Source organism: Sinocyclocheilus grahami, unplaced genomic scaffold (assembly GCF_001515645.1).
Source record: "Sinocyclocheilus grahami isolate Dianchi unplaced genomic scaffold, SAMN03320097.WGS_v1.1 scaffold322.1, whole genome shotgun sequence".
In the NCBI taxonomy this organism is placed as follows: domain Eukaryota; kingdom Metazoa; phylum Chordata; class Actinopteri; order Cypriniformes; family Cyprinidae; genus Sinocyclocheilus; species Sinocyclocheilus grahami.
The window spans coordinates 17,455-36,783 of record NW_015505501.1 but is presented as its reverse complement, the minus strand read 5'-3'; the positions used below and the strand labels follow the sequence as shown (position 1 = coordinate 36,783).

The following is a 19,329-nucleotide window of genomic DNA, read 5'->3' as shown; positions in this document are numbered from 1 at the left end:
GGGAGTATACTTTGAACTCTTTTATTTCCGTTTTCCCTCAAAAATAAATGACAAATAAATGTTCATGCATCACGATTGGAGATTGAGTGGCCAAGTCACTGAACAAAATGTGGTAGATTTTGTGAACCAAAAAAAAGCAGACGAAAATAAAATAAAAAATATATTACATGGCATATGTTTTCAACTTTACTCAGTCACTTAATTCAGCTGGAAGACAATTAAACGCGCAACTGTTCAAAACAGGCTATTAGAAAATATATAAATGGTCCCTGAGAAAAAGACAAAAATATTTTTGCCAATTGCATTTAAACGGGTCAATATCTTACTGTTTGCAAACCTTCCTGAATTGTTTAAGACTTTAGATTAAAATGTATTCATTCTCACAATTCGCAAATTTTTCTGGATTGGTTTGACTTTAAACTTAATTGCAAGGAAGAATTCAGGCAGTATTTCCAAAATAATTGAACTTTGACTATATTTGAGTCTAGACTAAACACTAGACTATCCTCATACCAACACTTGAGAATATCTATGGCGGTGGATGGTTTCTAACAGTAAGGAAATGCTTCAGTACACACTAAAACTGAATTCCAATAAAGTTCAATCTGAAAAAAAAAAAGGTTCCATGCTTGTTTTCAACCTTTAAAACCTGACTAGACATACGCCTGTCATTTAAAACAGTTTCACATGTAAAAAAAATTACAGTTTCATTATACAGGGCTAGGAACAGGTTTGCGGATCTGCATCTCTGTTTATGAGATTGTCAGTTGTGTGGAAGGATCATACCTTCATAGCTGCCAGAATTTAATAACCAAATAAAATTTAATAACACTAAATAAATAAAGCACAAAGTTTCCTTTCCATATTTAAGCACATTACATGGTTTCATATGAATGCATATACATTCTAAAATGAGCCAGCAACACATTTTTATTAATAAAAACATTTACAAACGCCCATGAATGCAATTCTGTATTATCTATGTGCATGAAATTTTTTTAGAAGTTTTTTAAAAGCTAAAAAACAAAGGCTACATTTTTTGTTTTGAATTATTTTGCAGGTTTTTTTTGTTTATTCTCGTCGGTCCAAAAATGCTATTGCATCACCATCCGATGAGCTTTTGCGTCTCTACGCCTTCTCATCCTTTCCTGCATTTGTGAGGGCTGTTGTCTAAACGGTAAAAACACAGTATATTGATACAAATATGACTAAAAAAAAGAATGCATATAAAACAAAACTATTAAAATACTATTTCTAGAATGCATATAAAACAAACATTTAAGGATGTCACCTGTTCAACCATCCTCTGCATCTTCTCAATGACCGAGATCATCTGAACGCTGTTTTCTCTCAAACTCTTCTCGTATGTTTTATTGAGCGTCTCGGCTTTCTCCAGTTTCCTCTTCAGCTCTTTCTGATGGGCCTGCTCCTGTTCATTAGACGCCTGCCTCGCTTCTGCTGCCTCTGAATCACACACACCACACAAATGACCATGGAATATTATGGCAGAAATAAAGCATTACGCCACAAGAGGTTTAAAGGAATAGTTCATCCAAATATGAAAATTTGATGAAAATGTGCCCCCCTTCAGTCCATACAGGATGTAGATGAGTTTGTTTCTTCATCAGATTTGGAGAAATGTAGCATTGCATCACTTGCTCACCAATGGATGCTCCGCAGTGAATGGGTGCCGTCAGAGAGTCATGAGGTGGCATGAGAGTCCAAACAGCTGATAAAAACATCACAATAATCCACAAGTAATCCACACCACTCCAGTCCATCAGTTAACATCTTGAGAAGTCAAAAGCTGTCATTAAGACATTTTAACTTTAAACCGTTGCTTCTGGCCTCTATCCATAAAATTGTTTTCTCCAGTAAAAAAGTGGTCTGGTCTGAATCAGGAGAGAAATCTGCACAGATCAAGCACTGTTTACAAGCAAAAACAGCTCTAAACAAGTATGCGAGTTGATTTTGATGTGAGAGACAACAGGAGATGGACGTTTTCACTGGACTAAGCGTTATTATGGATTATGGACTTGTATTTTGGCCACAAGTGATGGTTTAAAGTTTAAAAACGTCTTGATAATGGATTTGTTTCTTACAAACGCACAGCTTTTGGCTTCTCAAGATGTTAACTGATGGACTGGAGTGGTGTGGATTATTGTGATGTTTTTATCAGCTGTTTGGACTCTCATTCTGATGGCACCCATTCACTGCAGAGCATCCATTGCTGAGACACTGATGCAGTGCTACATTTCTCCAAATCTGATGAAGAAACAAACTCATCTACATCTTGGATGGCCTGAGGGTGAGGACATTTTCAGCAAATTTGGGTGAACTATTCCTTCAAAGCATTTCGGTCTCACCGAGTCTGGACTGCAGAGCGGCGACACACTTCTCCAGTTCACGTTGGGCCGCTTTGCTGCTCTCCAGCGTCTGCAGTAGGTTTGGTAAGTTAATGACGTTCCCTCTGTAGTTCACCAGATCTGTGTTACCGGTGCGACGAGCGGACGCTCTCTCTTTGCATGCCTGGCCGGGCAACATGGCTTTATTTCCTGAGAGGAACACAGTGGCATTTTCATAATGCTATAGACAAATGTGACCCTGGAGCACAAAAGCAGTGTTAAGTCGCTGGGGTGTATTTGGAGCAATAGCCAAAAATACATTGTATGGGTCAAAATTATAGATTTTTCTTATATGCCAAAAATCATTAGGATATTAAGTAAAGATCATGTTCCATGAAGATATTTAGTAAATTTTCTACCGTAAATATATCAAAACTTAATGTTCGATTAGTAATATGCATTGCTAAGAGCTTAATTTGGACAACTTTAAAGGCGATTTTCTCAATATTTAGATTTTTTTGCACCCTCAGATTCCAGATTTTCAAATAGTTGTATCTCGACCAAATCCTAACAAACCATACATCAATGGAAAGCTTATTCATTCAGCTTTCAAATGATGTATAAATCTTTAATAAAAAAAAATTGACCCTTATGACTGGTTTTGTGCTCCAGGGTCACAAATGAGTTTACATGCTTTATCAGATGGCATGATTTCCAGCACACACACCCTCAGCACTGATGCTGCCGTCTGTCCGATCGGCGTCTGACCAGCGACTGCACAGATTTCTGTAGAGGCAAAGCCCACCGACTGCAGCCTTTCTGACCAGATCCTGCGCCTGAGGAAAGATGGGACATCAGAAGCACTGAAAATACATTGTTTTTCCTTATAATCAAAGAATGTATGTCACAGTACACTGCAAAACAATTGCTCTTCCTCAGATCTTGTTTTCTAGTACAAATATCTAAACATTCTTAAGTCAAGATACATTTACTTGAGAAGCAATAAGACTTGAGATATTAAGTTTGATATGAAAAATTTATCAAAATGGAGTGGGTTTATGCTTAAAACAAGAAAGAAATGTCAATAAACTTTTCAGAACAATAAACTTGTTCTCCCTTTGGATTAAGTTTATTTTTCTTTAAGCATTAAAAAAAACCAAGACTTAATATCTCATGTCATTTGAATATTTTTTCATTTTGAATCAAAGTTTGTGATTCATCTCTGAGCTGGTTGATCTTATTCATAGGCTTAAACTCTCAACATAATACTCTAATAAGCACAAAATACAAACACTTCACTATAAAATTCTTGCTATATTCAACTATTTTATTGATACTTATCAAAAAAGGACGAAAAATATATCTATATATTTTTTTTGTAAATATAACTATAAAATTGTAATATTATGATAATGACTATGATTATTATCATCAATTATTATTATTATACTTATTACTTATTATACTTATACTTATTATTCAAAATATTTTATTTAATATTTTTGATTTCTAAAAATTAAGCAAATCAATTAAGAAATCTACTGCAATACTACTGTAACAAAACAAGTATTTAATAATAATAATTTTTATTATTCAAAATATTTATCTTATTTGAATTCTATTTAAATCAATAAAGAAATATACTGCTATTGCAATATTACTGTACTGTAAAATAAAAACGAGCATTTAATAATAACAGTAATAATAATACAGTAATAAAAATAATAATTTTATTGTTTTATCATTATTCAAAAGATTCCATTTTATTTTATGATTTGAATTCTAGTAAACAAAAAGTAAAAGTAAACAAATCAATAAAGGAGTATACTACTATTTCAATCATCCTATTTGTCTGTAAAATAAAAAAGTATTTAAGAATAATTTATTATTAATAATAATAATAATTTTATTTTACAGAACAACAATAAAATTACAATACTAATATTTATGTCTGCCTTAATTTTTTGATTAAGTGTGTTAAACCATTATTTTGCAGAATTCTATAAAAACATCTTAGAAGAAGTGAAACCTGAGCAGGACTGAGAAACAGGCCGAGAGACAGCAGGATGTTGAGCAGGTCTGCCTCTCGAAGACTTCCTGTCAGCTGACGGTCAAAGAAGACCCAGGAGAGAAGCACTTTACGGGGAAGTTCAGCCGTCCAGCCCAGAGGACGGTCCTTCAAGCACACAGACAGAGATGTTTGGAGAGGCACTAGACATGTGACGCAGAAGAGAAATGTGATTTCTTACGCTGTCTTTGGACGGCTGATTGTCTCCTCCTGCACTTTGACTTTTACTCTCTTTTAGATGCTCAGATTGTTTTCCAGCCGGTTCAGTCTCGTCCGTCAGTGCGCCGTCTTCTGTCTCTCTCTCCCCATCCTTCTCTTTGAGTTTTCTCTTCTTTGCATCGATCAATCCTTTCTTTTTTGCAGTCAGTTTGTCTGTATTTTTGGGCTCATCCTCCTTTACAGAGAAAAAAAAGTGTGAAAAAGTTACATTAACAACTGGATTTTCAGACTTTTTTTTTTTTTTTTTTTTTTATAAAGTAAAACATAAGACGGCCTACATTTACATATCAACATCTATTTATTAGTCATAAATTATTAATACAAGTTAGAAGTCACATACATACATACATATATATATATATATATATAGAAGAACTACCCACCTCACAGCTGTCCCGCGTCTGAGGCGTCTGGGGCTCCAGCAGTGAGGACAGAGACACGACAGACAGATTGAGTCCAGTGGAGGGGTGAAAAACCACAGACGGACCTTCTGGAAGTGACAAATCACCATCCTGGATGACAGGAAAGAAATTTGAATTCAAGCATATTTCCTATGCATAATATTTATAAACTCTGATGTCAGTCAGTACCAGCTGTTTTTGTGGTAATTTTGCCCAGTCTTCTTCTGCTGGCACTAGATTCCACACATCTGGCAACAACACCACAACTGTCTGCATTTTATCTCCGGAAAGATATCTCAGCTCCGCCACCTTGTGCCTTCAGAGAGAGCAAGACATTTAGAGACATGTGCAGATTACGAATGAATATATATAAAAGACGTAAGGGCCTGCTTTCACAGATGGGGCTTAGCTTAAGCCAGGACTAGGCCATAGTTCAATTAGGATTTTAAAGTCATTTTTATAAACATGCCTTAGAAAAAACATTACTGCATCTTGAGACAAAACAAGGGCACTGACATATTTCAAGATCAATCAGTGCAAGTTTCTTTCAGTTGAAACAGCTCAGACTTACAGTAGTTGGGGACTAGGCTTAAGCCTTGTCTGTGAAACCGGGGTAAGGTGACTTAAATTTTGTTTTTAATTAAGTTTTTAAAGAAGTCTCTTCTGCAAATATAGGCTGCATTTATTTGATCATAAATAAAGTAAAAAATGAAAAATATGGTGATTTGCTGCTCAAGAAACATCATTTTTTTATCATTTTTATTTTCAAGATTCTTTAATGAATAGAAAGTTCAAAAGAACAGCATTGATTTTAAATAGAAATGTTTGTAAGACTAGAAATGTCTTTACTGTCACTTTTGATCAATTTAATGCATACTTGCTAAATAAAAATATTAATTTCTTTAAAAAAAAATTATGGATCCCAAACGGATTATGAATGGTAGTGTATTAAAAAGCCATTTCGTATACATATGAAACTTATGTTATGTTTTTCTTATTATTATTAAGTTACTTATAGCCTTTCTGTATATAAACAATAACAATTCAACCCGCTTTGGCAAGACAAAAATCAGACCAATAAATCTTAAATGTATTGAACTGAAATGAAAAATGAAATGTACAGACCACTGCGTGCAGGCTGAGAGGTCCAGAGCAGTTTGTTCCTTTATGCAGCGGACCGCAGTGTTGACCAGCGTCGAACCGTCCTTCGCTGGATTTGCTCCGTCCGCTTTGGGTGACCAGTGACCTCCTGGAAGCCGCAGTTCACCTCCACTGTCCACCATCACAAACTACAACACAGAGAAAGAGCCAGTGACACAATTATACCTCAAACTCTATAAAGCTACTATAAGCCATATAGCCATATACTATGAGCTCTATAAACCATATAAAACTTACCAAAGGCCTCTAAATAGGGATGGGTACCGAGACCTGGTATTAAATCGGCCCCAGTGCTAAATTATGAAAGAGCGGTTCATTGATAAGCTCTGACGTTAATGGTTCTGCTATCGGTAATGGCGAAATTATGAAAATACACATACATTTATTATTGTTATATAGACATCATCTTGCAAATTCTATCTCGCCAGCGTCACCAGATGCCAGTGCATCGCTATGATGCATTTTTGCTATTCACAATTCAAAAGAGAGATCGCGCTCACGTGGAGGAGCTACATAAACACGGTTTATATATATATATATATATATATATATATATATATATATATATATATATATACAGTATACTATATGTATATTAAACAAAAATTACAGATAATACCCATCCCTATCTTTAAATGATCAACACACAAACTACTCCATGCTTTCTATCTGACTGATAGTTTTGACTTTTTAGCAAGAAAAGGGCCTTTTAGTATAATTGTAAAAAATGCAGACCTTCAAATCTTTACTGCTTTTATAAAGTAAGTGTTACTGAATGAATGTGCTGCTTTTGAACTAACTGAGTGAGTCAATGATTCAGTGACTCATTCATAAAGACAGTCACTTGATTCGTTTTATGAATGAATCAGATAAATGAATGACTACGTCATTAAGACAGTGAATTGCCATCATCTATAGGTAGTTTTAGTTTCTTATTTAGAGAATCATTTCATTAAAAAAAAAAAATGTATACCCATTTTTAAGTTTTTTTATAGTGGGAAAACGGTCTTTAGATTACTAAAATGTTCTTCAAAGAAAGAAAAACTTTAAGAATTGTTCACTAAAAGGATTTTTGGGGCATCGCTTGTAAAAGCTCAGTTTTGGAGCTTGTATTGTGTGATTTCAGAGATATTGAGGACTGAACGTTCTTACTTTGAGAAGTGTAGTGGGATGTACGGCCTCCTTCTGCGTCCGACCGTCCTTTGAGAGGTTACAACACTGTGAGTACAAGTCCTCAAGGCACGGCATAGAAAACAACAGAACCTGCGGAGAGAACACAACCATTCTTGAGAATCTGAGCCTTGCATGGTCACATGATCTGTCAAAAGAGCGACACGCGTACCCTAACGGAGAAAGCATCATCTGTGGACTCGCAAACATCTGCTTCACTCTCCGGCTGGTTCGATCCCACGTGAAAGTGACACGGTCCTCTCAGAGGAAGAGGCTGGTCGAGTGGGAAACTCTCGGTCCAGGACAGCTGGAGGTGGAAGAGGTTGGAGGGCAGGTGCAGGTGTGGGTACCGCCGCTGAAGCTCCAGATAATCACAGGCCTGGCTGAAAGAATCAAGAGGAAATGACAATGAGACAATGACAAATGGCAATTTTCTACAGGCTGTGCAAGCCCTCCACTCTCTGAAAGCTCATCCACAACCCTTCCTCCTGAAACCATGAACACCTCACCCCCTCCCCAGGCCCGGTTCTACGGGGGTGCTAGAAGATGCGAAGCACCCTCAAACGAAATCAACAGCACCCTCAGTTAAAGCTGTAACAATGGCACCTCATTGCAGATTTGGCAAACTATCCAGTGCGTTATGATTTGCGTTCTAGGAGATCGGTTTCTATTTATTTGCAGCATTGAGCAATGTTAATCACAGACATATCTGCTTATTATCGGTTAGAATTACCGTTGAAGATAGAATCCCCTCACCGCTCAAATCGCTGGAGTTTTTGTTCAGGTGTTGTGTTCAGCACGAAATATATGCTGTATGTGTGTGTCTATATATGCATAATAAATATACACAGTACACACACATATATTATGTAAACAAAACCTTTTATTTTGGATGCGATTAATCGCGATTAGGGATGTAACGATTAACCGCGAGCCGGTTGAAAATCGATTCAAATATGTGACGATTCAAATCGGTTGAGATGCTAAACAAATCACGATTCATTTAGGGGTAGGAGTTTATATGAATGTATGTCTGAGGTGAACTTACTGTCTTTAGAAAAGTTTAGATGGTATTTTTTCATCTTGCCTCTGTATAATGCATATTAAAGTTCATAAGTGCAGCGCTGCTTTGTTTACAGCAGAAACCAAAGAAACGCTTTAAGCGCCACCTGCTGGCAGAGAGTGCATCTGCGTCTCGTTCAGCTCGTCTGCTGTTTCTGTTTCATGAAGATATTTTATGTATAGTTTCACAAAACTGAAGTAAAATCATTCTGTTTTGCTTCAAATTTCAAAATTATACAATCTAATTTAGATTAAAAACTGCTCATGTTGCATGTATGCAGCATCTTTGTTTGGATCAAGATTCAAATGCAGTGGTTGCCTCTAATTTTAAATGTTAAGAGCACAGACAAAGCCTTAGTTTGTTTATATGAAGAGATTTTTTTATTTGTGTTACTTATTTGATTTGGGGCTTGTTTTAAAATTTCAATTTAGTTTTATTTACATTTACATTAGCCTACATTTAAATTGTATTATTTAGCAAACGCTTTTATCCAAAGCGACTTTCAAATGAGGACAATAAAAGCAAATATATATATATACACACACACACACACGCATATCTATATATATATATATTATATATAATCAGTGATTTTATTCTGGAGCCGGGCCTGCCCCTCCCCCAACTCATGAAAACTGAATCTTTTTAAGTGTTAAGTTCCACACACAGGTGAGTGGGCTATACAAACCACCTGTAGTAACACTCTTTTTCACTCTTTTTCACTGTATGTACATTAGACACTTTTTATAAACACTCCCTGCTACAAAGACTCAATATGATAATATATTGTGCATTGCACTACAAATAATCTTGCACTATGCGCTGCTTCCCCCAAAATATCTCTTTTGCACAATTTCATGTAAAGTTTTTGTACAATCTCAAATTATGTGTAAGTTTATTCAACTATTTATATAGTATATGTATAGTCCGATGGTTAACTGTTGTATAGGTTTAGAATTGTTTTTCTCATACTTCTATCGTTGTATGTTTATATTTATGTTTAACTAGTATGTAGCACCGTGGTCCTGCGAGACACGACATTTCGTATGTAGCAGAATGACAATAAAGCTCAACTTGACTTGACGCTTTATCAGAACGTCCCGGCGTGTTGTTTCTGACCGACTTACGTGTCCCTGGAGAAACAGGTGAACAATGGAGCGCTGTGTGTGGATATGGAGCTGCTCTTTTTGGGCACTTCCTCCTCTGAAGCGGCCCTCCATCTTTTTCGTTTCTGGTGCATGGCGTCTCCTCCCCACGGCCCTCCGCCACCGTCCTCCCTGAGTCACGCCACAAAGAGCAACAAGGACACGCGTCAGCAGAGGAGCGAGTTAAAAACAGGACAGTCTTCAAGGACGGTCACACAAAACAACAGAATGAGGCACTGAAACAAATCAGACTGGAATGTTCTTGCAAACTTTTTGAAAGAAATCAATACTTTTATTCAGAGAGAGAGAGCATTAAATTGATCAAAAGTGACAGTAAAGACATTTACGAACTTGCAAAAGATTCTATTGAAAATAAAAGCCGTTCTTCTGAACTTTTTATTAATCAAAAATGTATCACGGTTTCCATAAACATAGTTTTCAACATTGATAATAATCAGGAATGTTTCTTGAACAGCAAATCAGCATATTATAATGATTTCTGAGGACTGGAGTAATGATGATGAAAATTCAGCTTTGATCACAGGAATAAATTACATTTTACAATTAATACAAGTAGAAATTTTTTTATTTTAAATTGTAATAATATTTCACAATTTTCACAATGCAATGCACTCAACTCAATTTAACCTTACATATCTAGTATAATGAATGATACAGATTGATCATCAACCTCAATTTTGCCTTATTATTTATTCAGACTGCCAAAAGTTCTATGCAAACTTAAACTAAAAATGCAAAATTCTCATTTTAATGTCTATGATATGTAGTTTCAGAAACTAAAATTTATGTTTTCTTCTTTCTTTTCTGAAGAAAGACAAATAATGATAAAAGGCAAAATATTAAATGGCATGGATGAATATTTACGGAGTAATCCACTATTTTGTAGAGGAAGGTCAAAATGTTTTTTCACCTGAGATTTGGAGCCAAATTACAGTGTAATGTGAAATGTAGCGCAGTCATGTGACAACAATGTAGCACAAAGCTGTTCACAAGCATTTCATCACTGCATACTGGATTTTTTTTTTAAATAGCATGCAGTACACAGTAGGCCTGGGCGATAAAACGGTATCGATATTTATCGACGGTACACTTTCATCAATAACGATATTAAAATGTTCGATATAGCGCACGATATAGGCACGTACTATGAGTGACGCAGACAGCTCACACAAACATGAACACATGCTGAATTGAGTGTTGTGCCAGTCTGTGATGAGGAGATTGTGAATAAAAAAAAAATTATATTAGTCGAATTTAAAATAAACATTTGCATTTGAATGCAAAAATAGTACAATCGAATGTTAGGAGTGCATCAGGGAGCGTCATCAGTGGTGCGCGAGATGCGGTGATGAGGATGTAAGTGACGTTGCGTTTTAATATTTTGTTAGTCTAGCCCACGAGAAGCGCCGCTGCTGTGTCATTCTTTCAAAATATTAGAGAAATAGAGTAGCTTAGGTTAAAACCAAAACCAAGCCATTCACACAGAACGCATTTTCAGCACATTTTTAGACGGACAAATATGACTGCTGCACTCGCGTCTCATGCAAGAGATGCAAAGAAAGTCATGCAAACAGTTTTAACGTTTAGAAAACGCAACGCGAATTTGTGAAGGTTTATTTCATTTCACTGCATCTCATATGTTTTTTAATGCAATCTGTGTGATCGGCGATTTGGCTCTTTGTATTAAGCAATGCATAAATACATGATGCTGTTTTGTTCATAATTGTTTATGCAGTTTACAAAATTATATTTGATTTATATATGTTAATTTAGACGTTATGCATGTTTTTATAGACAGTTATTTGAATTGACAGTTTAATGCGCTTCATTATTTTGCTAATTTCACCCTCCTGTGGCCTCGAGAAACAAGTCAAAAGTTTCCTTAAAAAAATAATGTATATATATATATATATATATATATATATATATATATATATATATATATATATATATGTTGTTTGTCTTAATAAAGTGGGCAAATTAAAAATACAGTGGTTAAATAAAAAAAAAAAATTTATATTGCTCTGTTTTAAAAAAGGTTATAAAAAATGTCAATAATTATCGATACCGAACGATATGAAACATATACCGTTGATATATTTTTTAGCTATATCGCCCAGCCCTAGTACACAGTATGCAGTACACTAGTATCCACTGCATTGTGACTCACCAGCGTCCACCTCTACGTCCTCCCATGACCTCAGCGTGTCTCTTCAGTCCTCCACCCCAACCGTCAAACGGACCGTTCCAGGACATCTGCTGGTGATGGGACATCTGCATCATGCCACCTGTCACATATCAGACCGCTAAATATTAGATATCATTCTAAAGCATCAGGTGACACCGAAGACTGGAGTAATGAAGCTGAAAATTCAGATTTGATTACAGCAATCAATTACATTTGAACTTATATTCAAAGTTATTTTAAAAGTGTAATGTGAAATGTAGCGCAGTCATGTGACAACAATGTAGCACAAAGCTGTTCACAAGCATTTCATCACTGCATACTGGATTTTTTTTTTAAATAGCATGCAGTACACAGTAGGCCTGGGCGATAAAACGGTATCGATATTTATCGACGGTACACTTTCATCAATAACGATATTAAAATGTTCGATATAGCGCACGATATAGGCACGTACTATGAGTGACGCAGACAGCTCACACAAACATGAACACATGCTGAATTGAGTGTTGTGCCAGTCTGTGATGAGGAGATTGTGAATAAAAAAAAAATTATATTAGTCGAATTTAAAATAAACATTTGCATTTGAATGCAAAAATAGTACAATCGAATGTTAGGAGTGCATCAGGGAGCGTCATCAGTGGTGCGCGAGATGCGGTGATGAGGATGTAAGTGACGTTGCGTTTTAATATTTTGTTAGTCTAGCCCACGAGAAGCGCCGCTGCTGTGTCATTCTTTCAAAATATTAGAGAAATAGAGTAGCTTAGGTTAAAACCAAAACCAAGCCATTCACACAGAACGCATTTTCAGCACATTTTTAGACGGACAAATATGACTGCTGCACTCGCGTCTCATGCAAGAGATGCAAAGAAAGTCATGCAAACAGTTTTAACGTTTAGAAAACGCAACGCGAATTTGTGAAGGTTTATTTCATTTCACTGCATCTCATATGTTTTTTAATGCAATCTGTGTGATCGGCGATTTGGCTCTTTGTATTAAGCAATGCATAAATACATGATGCTGTTTTGTTCATAATTGTTTATGCAGTTTACAAAATTATATTTGATTTATATATGTTAATTTAGACGTTATGCATGTTTTTATAGACAGTTATTTGAATTGACAGTTTAATGCGCTTCATTATTTTGCTAATTTCACCCTCCTGTGGCCTCGAGAAACAAGTCAAAAGTTTCCTTAAAAAAATAATGTATATATATATATATATATATATATATATATATACAGTATATTAATTATAATTGTATTCCTTAAAAAACCGTTGATATATTTTTTAGCTATATCGCCCAGCCCTAGTACACAGTATGCAGTACACTAGTATCCACTGCATTGTGACTCACCAGCGTCCACCTCTACGTCCTCCCATGACCTCAGCGTGTCTCTTCAGTCCTCCACCCCAACCGTCAAACGGACCGTTCCAGGACATCTGCTGGTGATGGGACATCTGCATCATGCCACCTGTCACATATCAGACCGCTAAATATTAGATATCATTCTAAAGCATCAGGTGACACCGAAGACTGGAGTAATGAAGCTGAAAATTCAGATTTGATTACAGCAATCAATTACATTTGAACTTATATTCAAAGTTATTTTAAATTGTAAAAATATTTCACAATTTTAGTGTTTTTACTGCTCAAATAAATGCAGCCTTGGTGAGCAGAATAAGAGCCTTTTAAAAGAATCAAATAAAATCTATTTTGACCAGCACTGTACTTGCCAAATGTTTTTATGTCATTTATTTTAGCTTTATTTCCATTAACAAAAATGTTTCCTAACAGTTTTAGTTAACGATAACAACACTGTATCATGTACCAGGATTTGGCTGCATGCTGGGAATCAGTGGTGGTATTTTGGGAGATTTCAGCAGAGGCTGCGGTTTGGTCCCTAAAATGCCAGGCTTCGGATTGGATGACATGGAGGGCAGCAGCGGAGGAGGAGATTTGAAGGGCTGACAGAAAGAAACCAGAGAAAGAGACAAACGCTCTGAAGATCAGGTATAAAAGATAACATGGTAATTATACACTCCTTCATTATACTCTCAAGTCATTAAACACGCAGCATCTTGAAACCAAATATTTACATTTTTAGATTACAAATTTTATTTAATTTTAACCTCCAAGAACTATCATGTTCTCAATAGGCCTGTCGCAATAATCAATATATCGACTTATCGCGCAATATATGTACATGACCTCAATAATTTTTGGTGACGCAATATATCGCCCATTATATTTACTTAAAAATTTATGTCACCGTGTTTTTTACATTCCACTTCCGCCTGTGTCTTTTGCAGCTTCTCGTACATAACGTGGTACACATCTCGTACTACTGCGCGTAGTGGTCAAATTAAAAATCTGCAGATATGGTCTTGTTTAGGGATCTGACTGATAAGTAGTGATTGTTTTTCAGCAATAGTGTGCACCCTTAATTTACAGAGAAAAGAAGGTCAGGAAAAAATCTCCATACTTCTACATGTTCTTTGTGCATTTTTCTTTTTTTCTAATTGTTACTTTGCACTTTTTGTTAGAACATGTTCATTTACTATTTATTCAGGTTTTTTAAGGTATCTAATATTTTGATACTTAATTTGCATGATCTACATATTTTTTAAAATTTAAAGTTTGTTGTCATTTGGAAGTGTGCAGGCCGTCTTGCATTATTATGCTGTTACATTAGGATTATATATTCAGTGGCATAAAATGGTCTTTAAAATGACAATAATATCGCTTATCGCAATTATTTCTGGGGCAATATATCGCACAACCAAAATATGTTATCGTGACAGGCCTAGTTCTCAAATGATTAATATAAATGTTAATAAACAAAACATTATTTATAATTAAGGCAAATTGAACCTTTCATTGTTACAGATATTCATTGTTGGCCCATGTTTACATGCAAAATTCTATTTTCATAAAATAGTCAACATATGTGCACAATTTCATGTATACTACCATTTAGGATCAATAAGATTCTATTAAAAGAAATTAATACTTTTATTCAGCAAGGATGCATTAAATTGATCAAAGGTGACAGTAAAGACATTTATAATGTTACAAAAGATTTCTGTTTTTAAACTTTCTATTCATAAAAGAATCCTGAAACATTCTATCACAGTTTCCACAAAAATACGAAGCTGCAAAACTGTTTTCAACATTGCTAATAATCAGGAATGTTTCTCGAGCAGCAAATCAGCATATTATTATGATTTCTGAAGGATCACGTGACACTGAAGATTGGAGTAATGCTGCTGAAAATTCAGCTTTGATCACAGGAATAAATTACATTTTAAAACACATTCAAATATAAGATTGATATTTTAAATTCTAATATTTCACAGTGTGCATGTTTAGTGGAAGTTCATATTTCTGTGCTTTAAAACTAAAAACATGTCAATGTGAACTTCCGAAGAAAGTCCGAACAGTCCAAAATCATGAAAAAAAGAAACTACAAGAAAGTATTACTTTCATTATTTACTCTACAAACACTGCTTATGCAAATACGTGCATTTCTATTATATAGCGACCTTTTAAAGAGGATGTTATTGAAATATTAGCCAAAAACCTTTCTGCCCACCTGTCCGTTCAGCGTCTGAACTTTCTGTGCAGTCCAGCTGATGGGCTTCAGGGGGTCCTGGACCGCTTTTACCAACACTTTTTCTCCCACCAGGGGCACACGACCCACCACAACACTGCGGCACAAACCACAAACAGACCTCACAGCATCACATCAACCTGACACTCAGGTTATGATTCAGAATCAGTGTAGGGAAGGTTACTTTGGAAATGTAAAAGGTTACAGATTACAAGTTACCCTGTCTAAAATGTAACAAGTAGTGTATCTATTTCAATTACTTTACTAAAGCAATGTAACTGATTACATTTGATTACTTTTCTACATTTCTAATGTTTTCAACTGTTAATAATTTTCAAACATATAAACCAGGCAGGGTTAATTTTACAGTACTCAACACTGATTAGTCCTTCATCACTTGAATTAAGATTATAATAATTTAAAAGCACAGCTACCACAAAATAACTTACTTTGAGGTCATTCTGAGGTTACGTACAGATTTAAAACCATAACAAGAAACAGTTTAGTTGCTATGATACTGTTTTTTAAATCAAATCTTTGCATACATTTGTCATGACAGTAAACACTGGCATCTAACAATGCCTTAGGAAAAACAGTTCATCTTAAAAAATAAAGCATATGGCATAAATCCAAATAGTAAATAAAACAGTTATCGACTAAGCATGTGTCCTAAACTCCTGAAACATTGGTGTCTCATATCTTAGAGTTTATGTATTGCAATTTATGAATGGAATCAATTAAAGGGGTCATATGATGCTTTTTTAAAGATCATTATTTTGTGTATTTGGTGTAACAGGATATATGTGGGTGTGTGTGAAAAAATCTGATGTAACTCCCTTTATAATCGTTAGAGTAGTTCACTTCCAGAAAAAAATGTACAGAGAATGTACTCACCCACTTGCCATCCAAGATGTTCATGTCTTTCTTTCGTCAGTCGTAAAGAAATTATGTTTTTTGAGCAAAACATTTCAGGATTTCTCTCCATATGATGGACTTCTATGGTGCCCTGAGTTTGAACTTACAAAACGCCGTTTAAATGCAGCTTCAAAGGGCTCTAGCGAAGCGATCGGTTATTTTCTAAAAAAACAAATAAATGACAATTTATATACTTTTTAACCTCAAACACTGGTCTAGCTCTGCGTGAACTCTGTTTTTTCCGGTTCATGACAGTTAGGGTATGTCTAAAAACTCCCATCTCATTTTCTCCTCCAACTTCAAAATCGTCCTACATCGCTGTTTTGCCATTTTTATATAGAGCATTTGATCTTCTTTGCATGTTCACCTTTCGCACCGCTTTAGTTCCAGAACTAAATGTACGGTACTAAAGTACTGAGACGATTTTGCGCGAACTATTTCCCAGTACCATTTAAAGGGTTGCATTCGCACCGAGAGTGTGTACTAAGAAGTGACGTAAGCCAGTCGACAGCGACGTCATTTGTGCGCGGCGTTCAACAACAGAAACAAAGAAGAACAACGTTAACAACAGGAGGATGGAGGACGCTGTGATCGGAGCTGTGTTTTTGTTGTGTCTCGCGGGTTTCACAATAATGGACATGGAAAGTCGACGTATACGTAAAGCGATTGAAAGAACGGAAAGGAGGACTAAGAATCTCCAACGACAACTGGCAGTGCTACAATTGCTACAAGTGCCTGCACTTCAGCATCCGTCCATCTATCGCTGTTCTCCATACTTGCGAAATAAGTTGACACAATGTTTACAGTATGTTTACACTACGTTTTAAATCATGGCGGGTGAGGGCGTTTTCATACGCGTTTGGCCTACTTACGTCATGGGTAGTACCGGTTGTGCTGGTTAGACCCTGCTCCAGAGTAGCAGCTAATTTGGTTCTCGAAAAAGGCAGTCCGGTACTAAAGTCGCTCCCAGTTCCAGAGGTGCGAAAACGCCAAAAAGTAGGTAGTTCCACAATTAGTTCTGGTACTATGAAAAGGTTCACGCGGTGCGAAGGCCCTATTGTAAACACTGGGTCGGTACTTCTGCAGCGATGTAGGACGATTTTGAAGTTGGAGGAGAAAATGAGATGGGAGTTTTTAGACATACCCTAACTGTCATGAACCTGAAAAAAACTGAGTTCATGCAGAGCTAGACAAGACCAGCCTTTGATGTTAAAAAGTATTTACATTTGTATTTTATTTTATTTTTTAGAAAATAATCGATCGTTTCGCTAGATAAGACCCTTCTTTCTCGGCTGGGATCGTTTAGAGCCCTTCGAAACTGTGTTTTGTAAGTTCAAACTCAGGGCACCATAGAAGTCCATCATATGGAGAGAAATCCTGAAATGTTTTGCTCAAAAAACATAAATTCTTTACGACTGAAGAAAGAAAGACATGAACATCTTGGATGGCAAGGGGGTGAGTACATTCTCTGTACATTTTTGTTCTGGAAGTGAACTACTCTAACATTTTCATAAGCAACTGCAATTAAATTACACATTTTTTTTATCAGTAAATGTTACAATTACATTTATTTTGTAATTAACTTGCGTAATTTAGTTACATGTAACTAGTTACTCCCCAACACTGTTCAGAATAAACCAAACACACTAACCTCACTGGAAAATGAACCTCCTGATCCACAATCCCATGATGCTCCTGCATCTGTGTGACCACCCCGGTGAACACACGCTGCCTCATCTGAACACAGAAACATTCAATGTTCACACAATAATACATCAGAAAGTGTATCTTTATGCACAATAACGATGAACAAATTCTCATCATGTACGTTAGCTATACCTGTGTCTCCATATCAGATTTTCTTTTCTCCTTGTAATGCAAAAGAAAGTATACTGAGTGCTTTGGGACACATGCATGTACAATAGAAATGCACGAATTAAATCTATGAAATAAATAGTCTTGTCTGTTGTGTAGGTGAACAGCAGCGTGTGTTATATTCACTTCCTCCTGCAGCAGCGTTACAGTGACGGCGGTTTAATGCAGCTTTCCCGTACCCACAGATATTTATTTAGGACTTATCTATAAGGAGAGGTGTTGATTAATGTCCTGCGACATTTAAGAGGTGAAACTTACTCGTATTTTGTGTTCGTGCTCTGCTTTTCCTCTACGTTGATGCTTTTGTTTGTCTTCTGTCAGTTCATCAAAAGGGCGTTTCGCATCAGCGACATCCAGCGGTCAGTCGGAGTAACTGCAGGTGAAACGCCTTAAACCGCGTTTGGCTGTAAATGCAACGCGGGAGACCGTGCAAAAACATGAAATGTGACGTAAAGATTCTTGAATCGCTTTCTAGACTTTGTTATTCTTCATAGGCGGTCGTATTTGTATGAAAGCGACGTCTTGTGGTTTGACCTGCAGTTCACCTCCAGTACCGTGGGTGGCGCTGAGGCGCAGCGCGGTGTAACGTCTCGCTCGTCTGTGCGCAAAGTAAACACACGTGTGAAGATGGAGGAGGATACGCTGCACTCTCATGAGATGGGTTTATATGATCGGCTGTTAAAGGTGAAACACACAGTCGTGCTATTAATATAAAGTCTGTCTACCTGGAAATGCCAGACACTAGGATATTAACAGTTGTTTTGTGCAGTTTGAATGTAGTTAGTGTCTGGATTAACATTGTTTACATGTTTTCATTTAATATTAATAATATATATAATTTTCGCTTAATTTCAATTATCACAATTATTTTAATTATTTTATTTATAGATGAGAATACAAATCGTTCACTTACACAGTTTAAAGCTTTCGCTCACTGTTTGATCTACATATTGATATAATAATGGCATATTGTTTAGTTGGGCAGCAGTGATTTTTAATAGTATTGATGTACCATTATATTTTTTTATATTTCGAATTGGATAAAATGTTTTCTGTTTTCAGTTTAATTTTAGTTAAAGGTTTAGTAATTTGTGTCATTAAAAAAGTTTTTTTTTTTTTTTTAAATTTTTCCTTAAAGTTTTTTTT

At 35.8% G+C, this 19,329-nt stretch overlaps 1 protein-coding gene across 1 annotated transcript; it reads right to left on the bottom strand.

Moving 5' to 3' along the window:
• Positions 1 to 11: 11 nt before the first annotated feature.
• Positions 12 to 18,866, bottom strand: LOC107602216 (cell cycle and apoptosis regulator protein 2-like). The gene is made up of 18 exons (XM_016294660.1): positions 18,442 to 18,866; positions 18,148 to 18,177; positions 17,960 to 18,045; positions 15,376 to 15,490; positions 13,612 to 13,747; positions 13,137 to 13,254; positions 9,555 to 9,704; positions 7,537 to 7,747; positions 7,347 to 7,457; positions 6,159 to 6,322; positions 5,223 to 5,349; positions 5,016 to 5,144; positions 4,595 to 4,807; positions 4,375 to 4,521; positions 3,073 to 3,181; positions 2,367 to 2,555; positions 1,292 to 1,464; positions 12 to 1,170 (listed from the first exon to the last, which is right to left on the bottom strand). Exons 2-18 carry the CDS (start codon positions 18,157 to 18,159, stop codon positions 1,129 to 1,131), a joined length of 2,232 nt encoding a protein of 743 aa, XP_016150146.1. The 5' UTR covers positions 18,160 to 18,177; positions 18,442 to 18,866; the 3' UTR covers positions 12 to 1,128.
• Positions 18,867 to 19,329: the final 463 nt, after the last annotated feature.

What these genes read in the sequence shown, in the direction of transcription:
- LOC107602216 (XM_016294660.1), bottom strand. An exon ending in TTCAGACGCTGAACGGACAG is followed by an intron (nt 13,748 to 15,375) that starts GTGGGCAGAAAG and finishes TCTTTCTGTCAG; the next exon opens with CCCTTCAAATCTCCTCCTCC. An exon ending in CGCTCTGCAGTCCAGACTCG is followed by an intron (nt 1,465 to 2,366) that starts GTGAGACCGAAA and finishes TGTGTGATTCAG; the next exon opens with AGGCAGCAGAAGCGAGGCAG.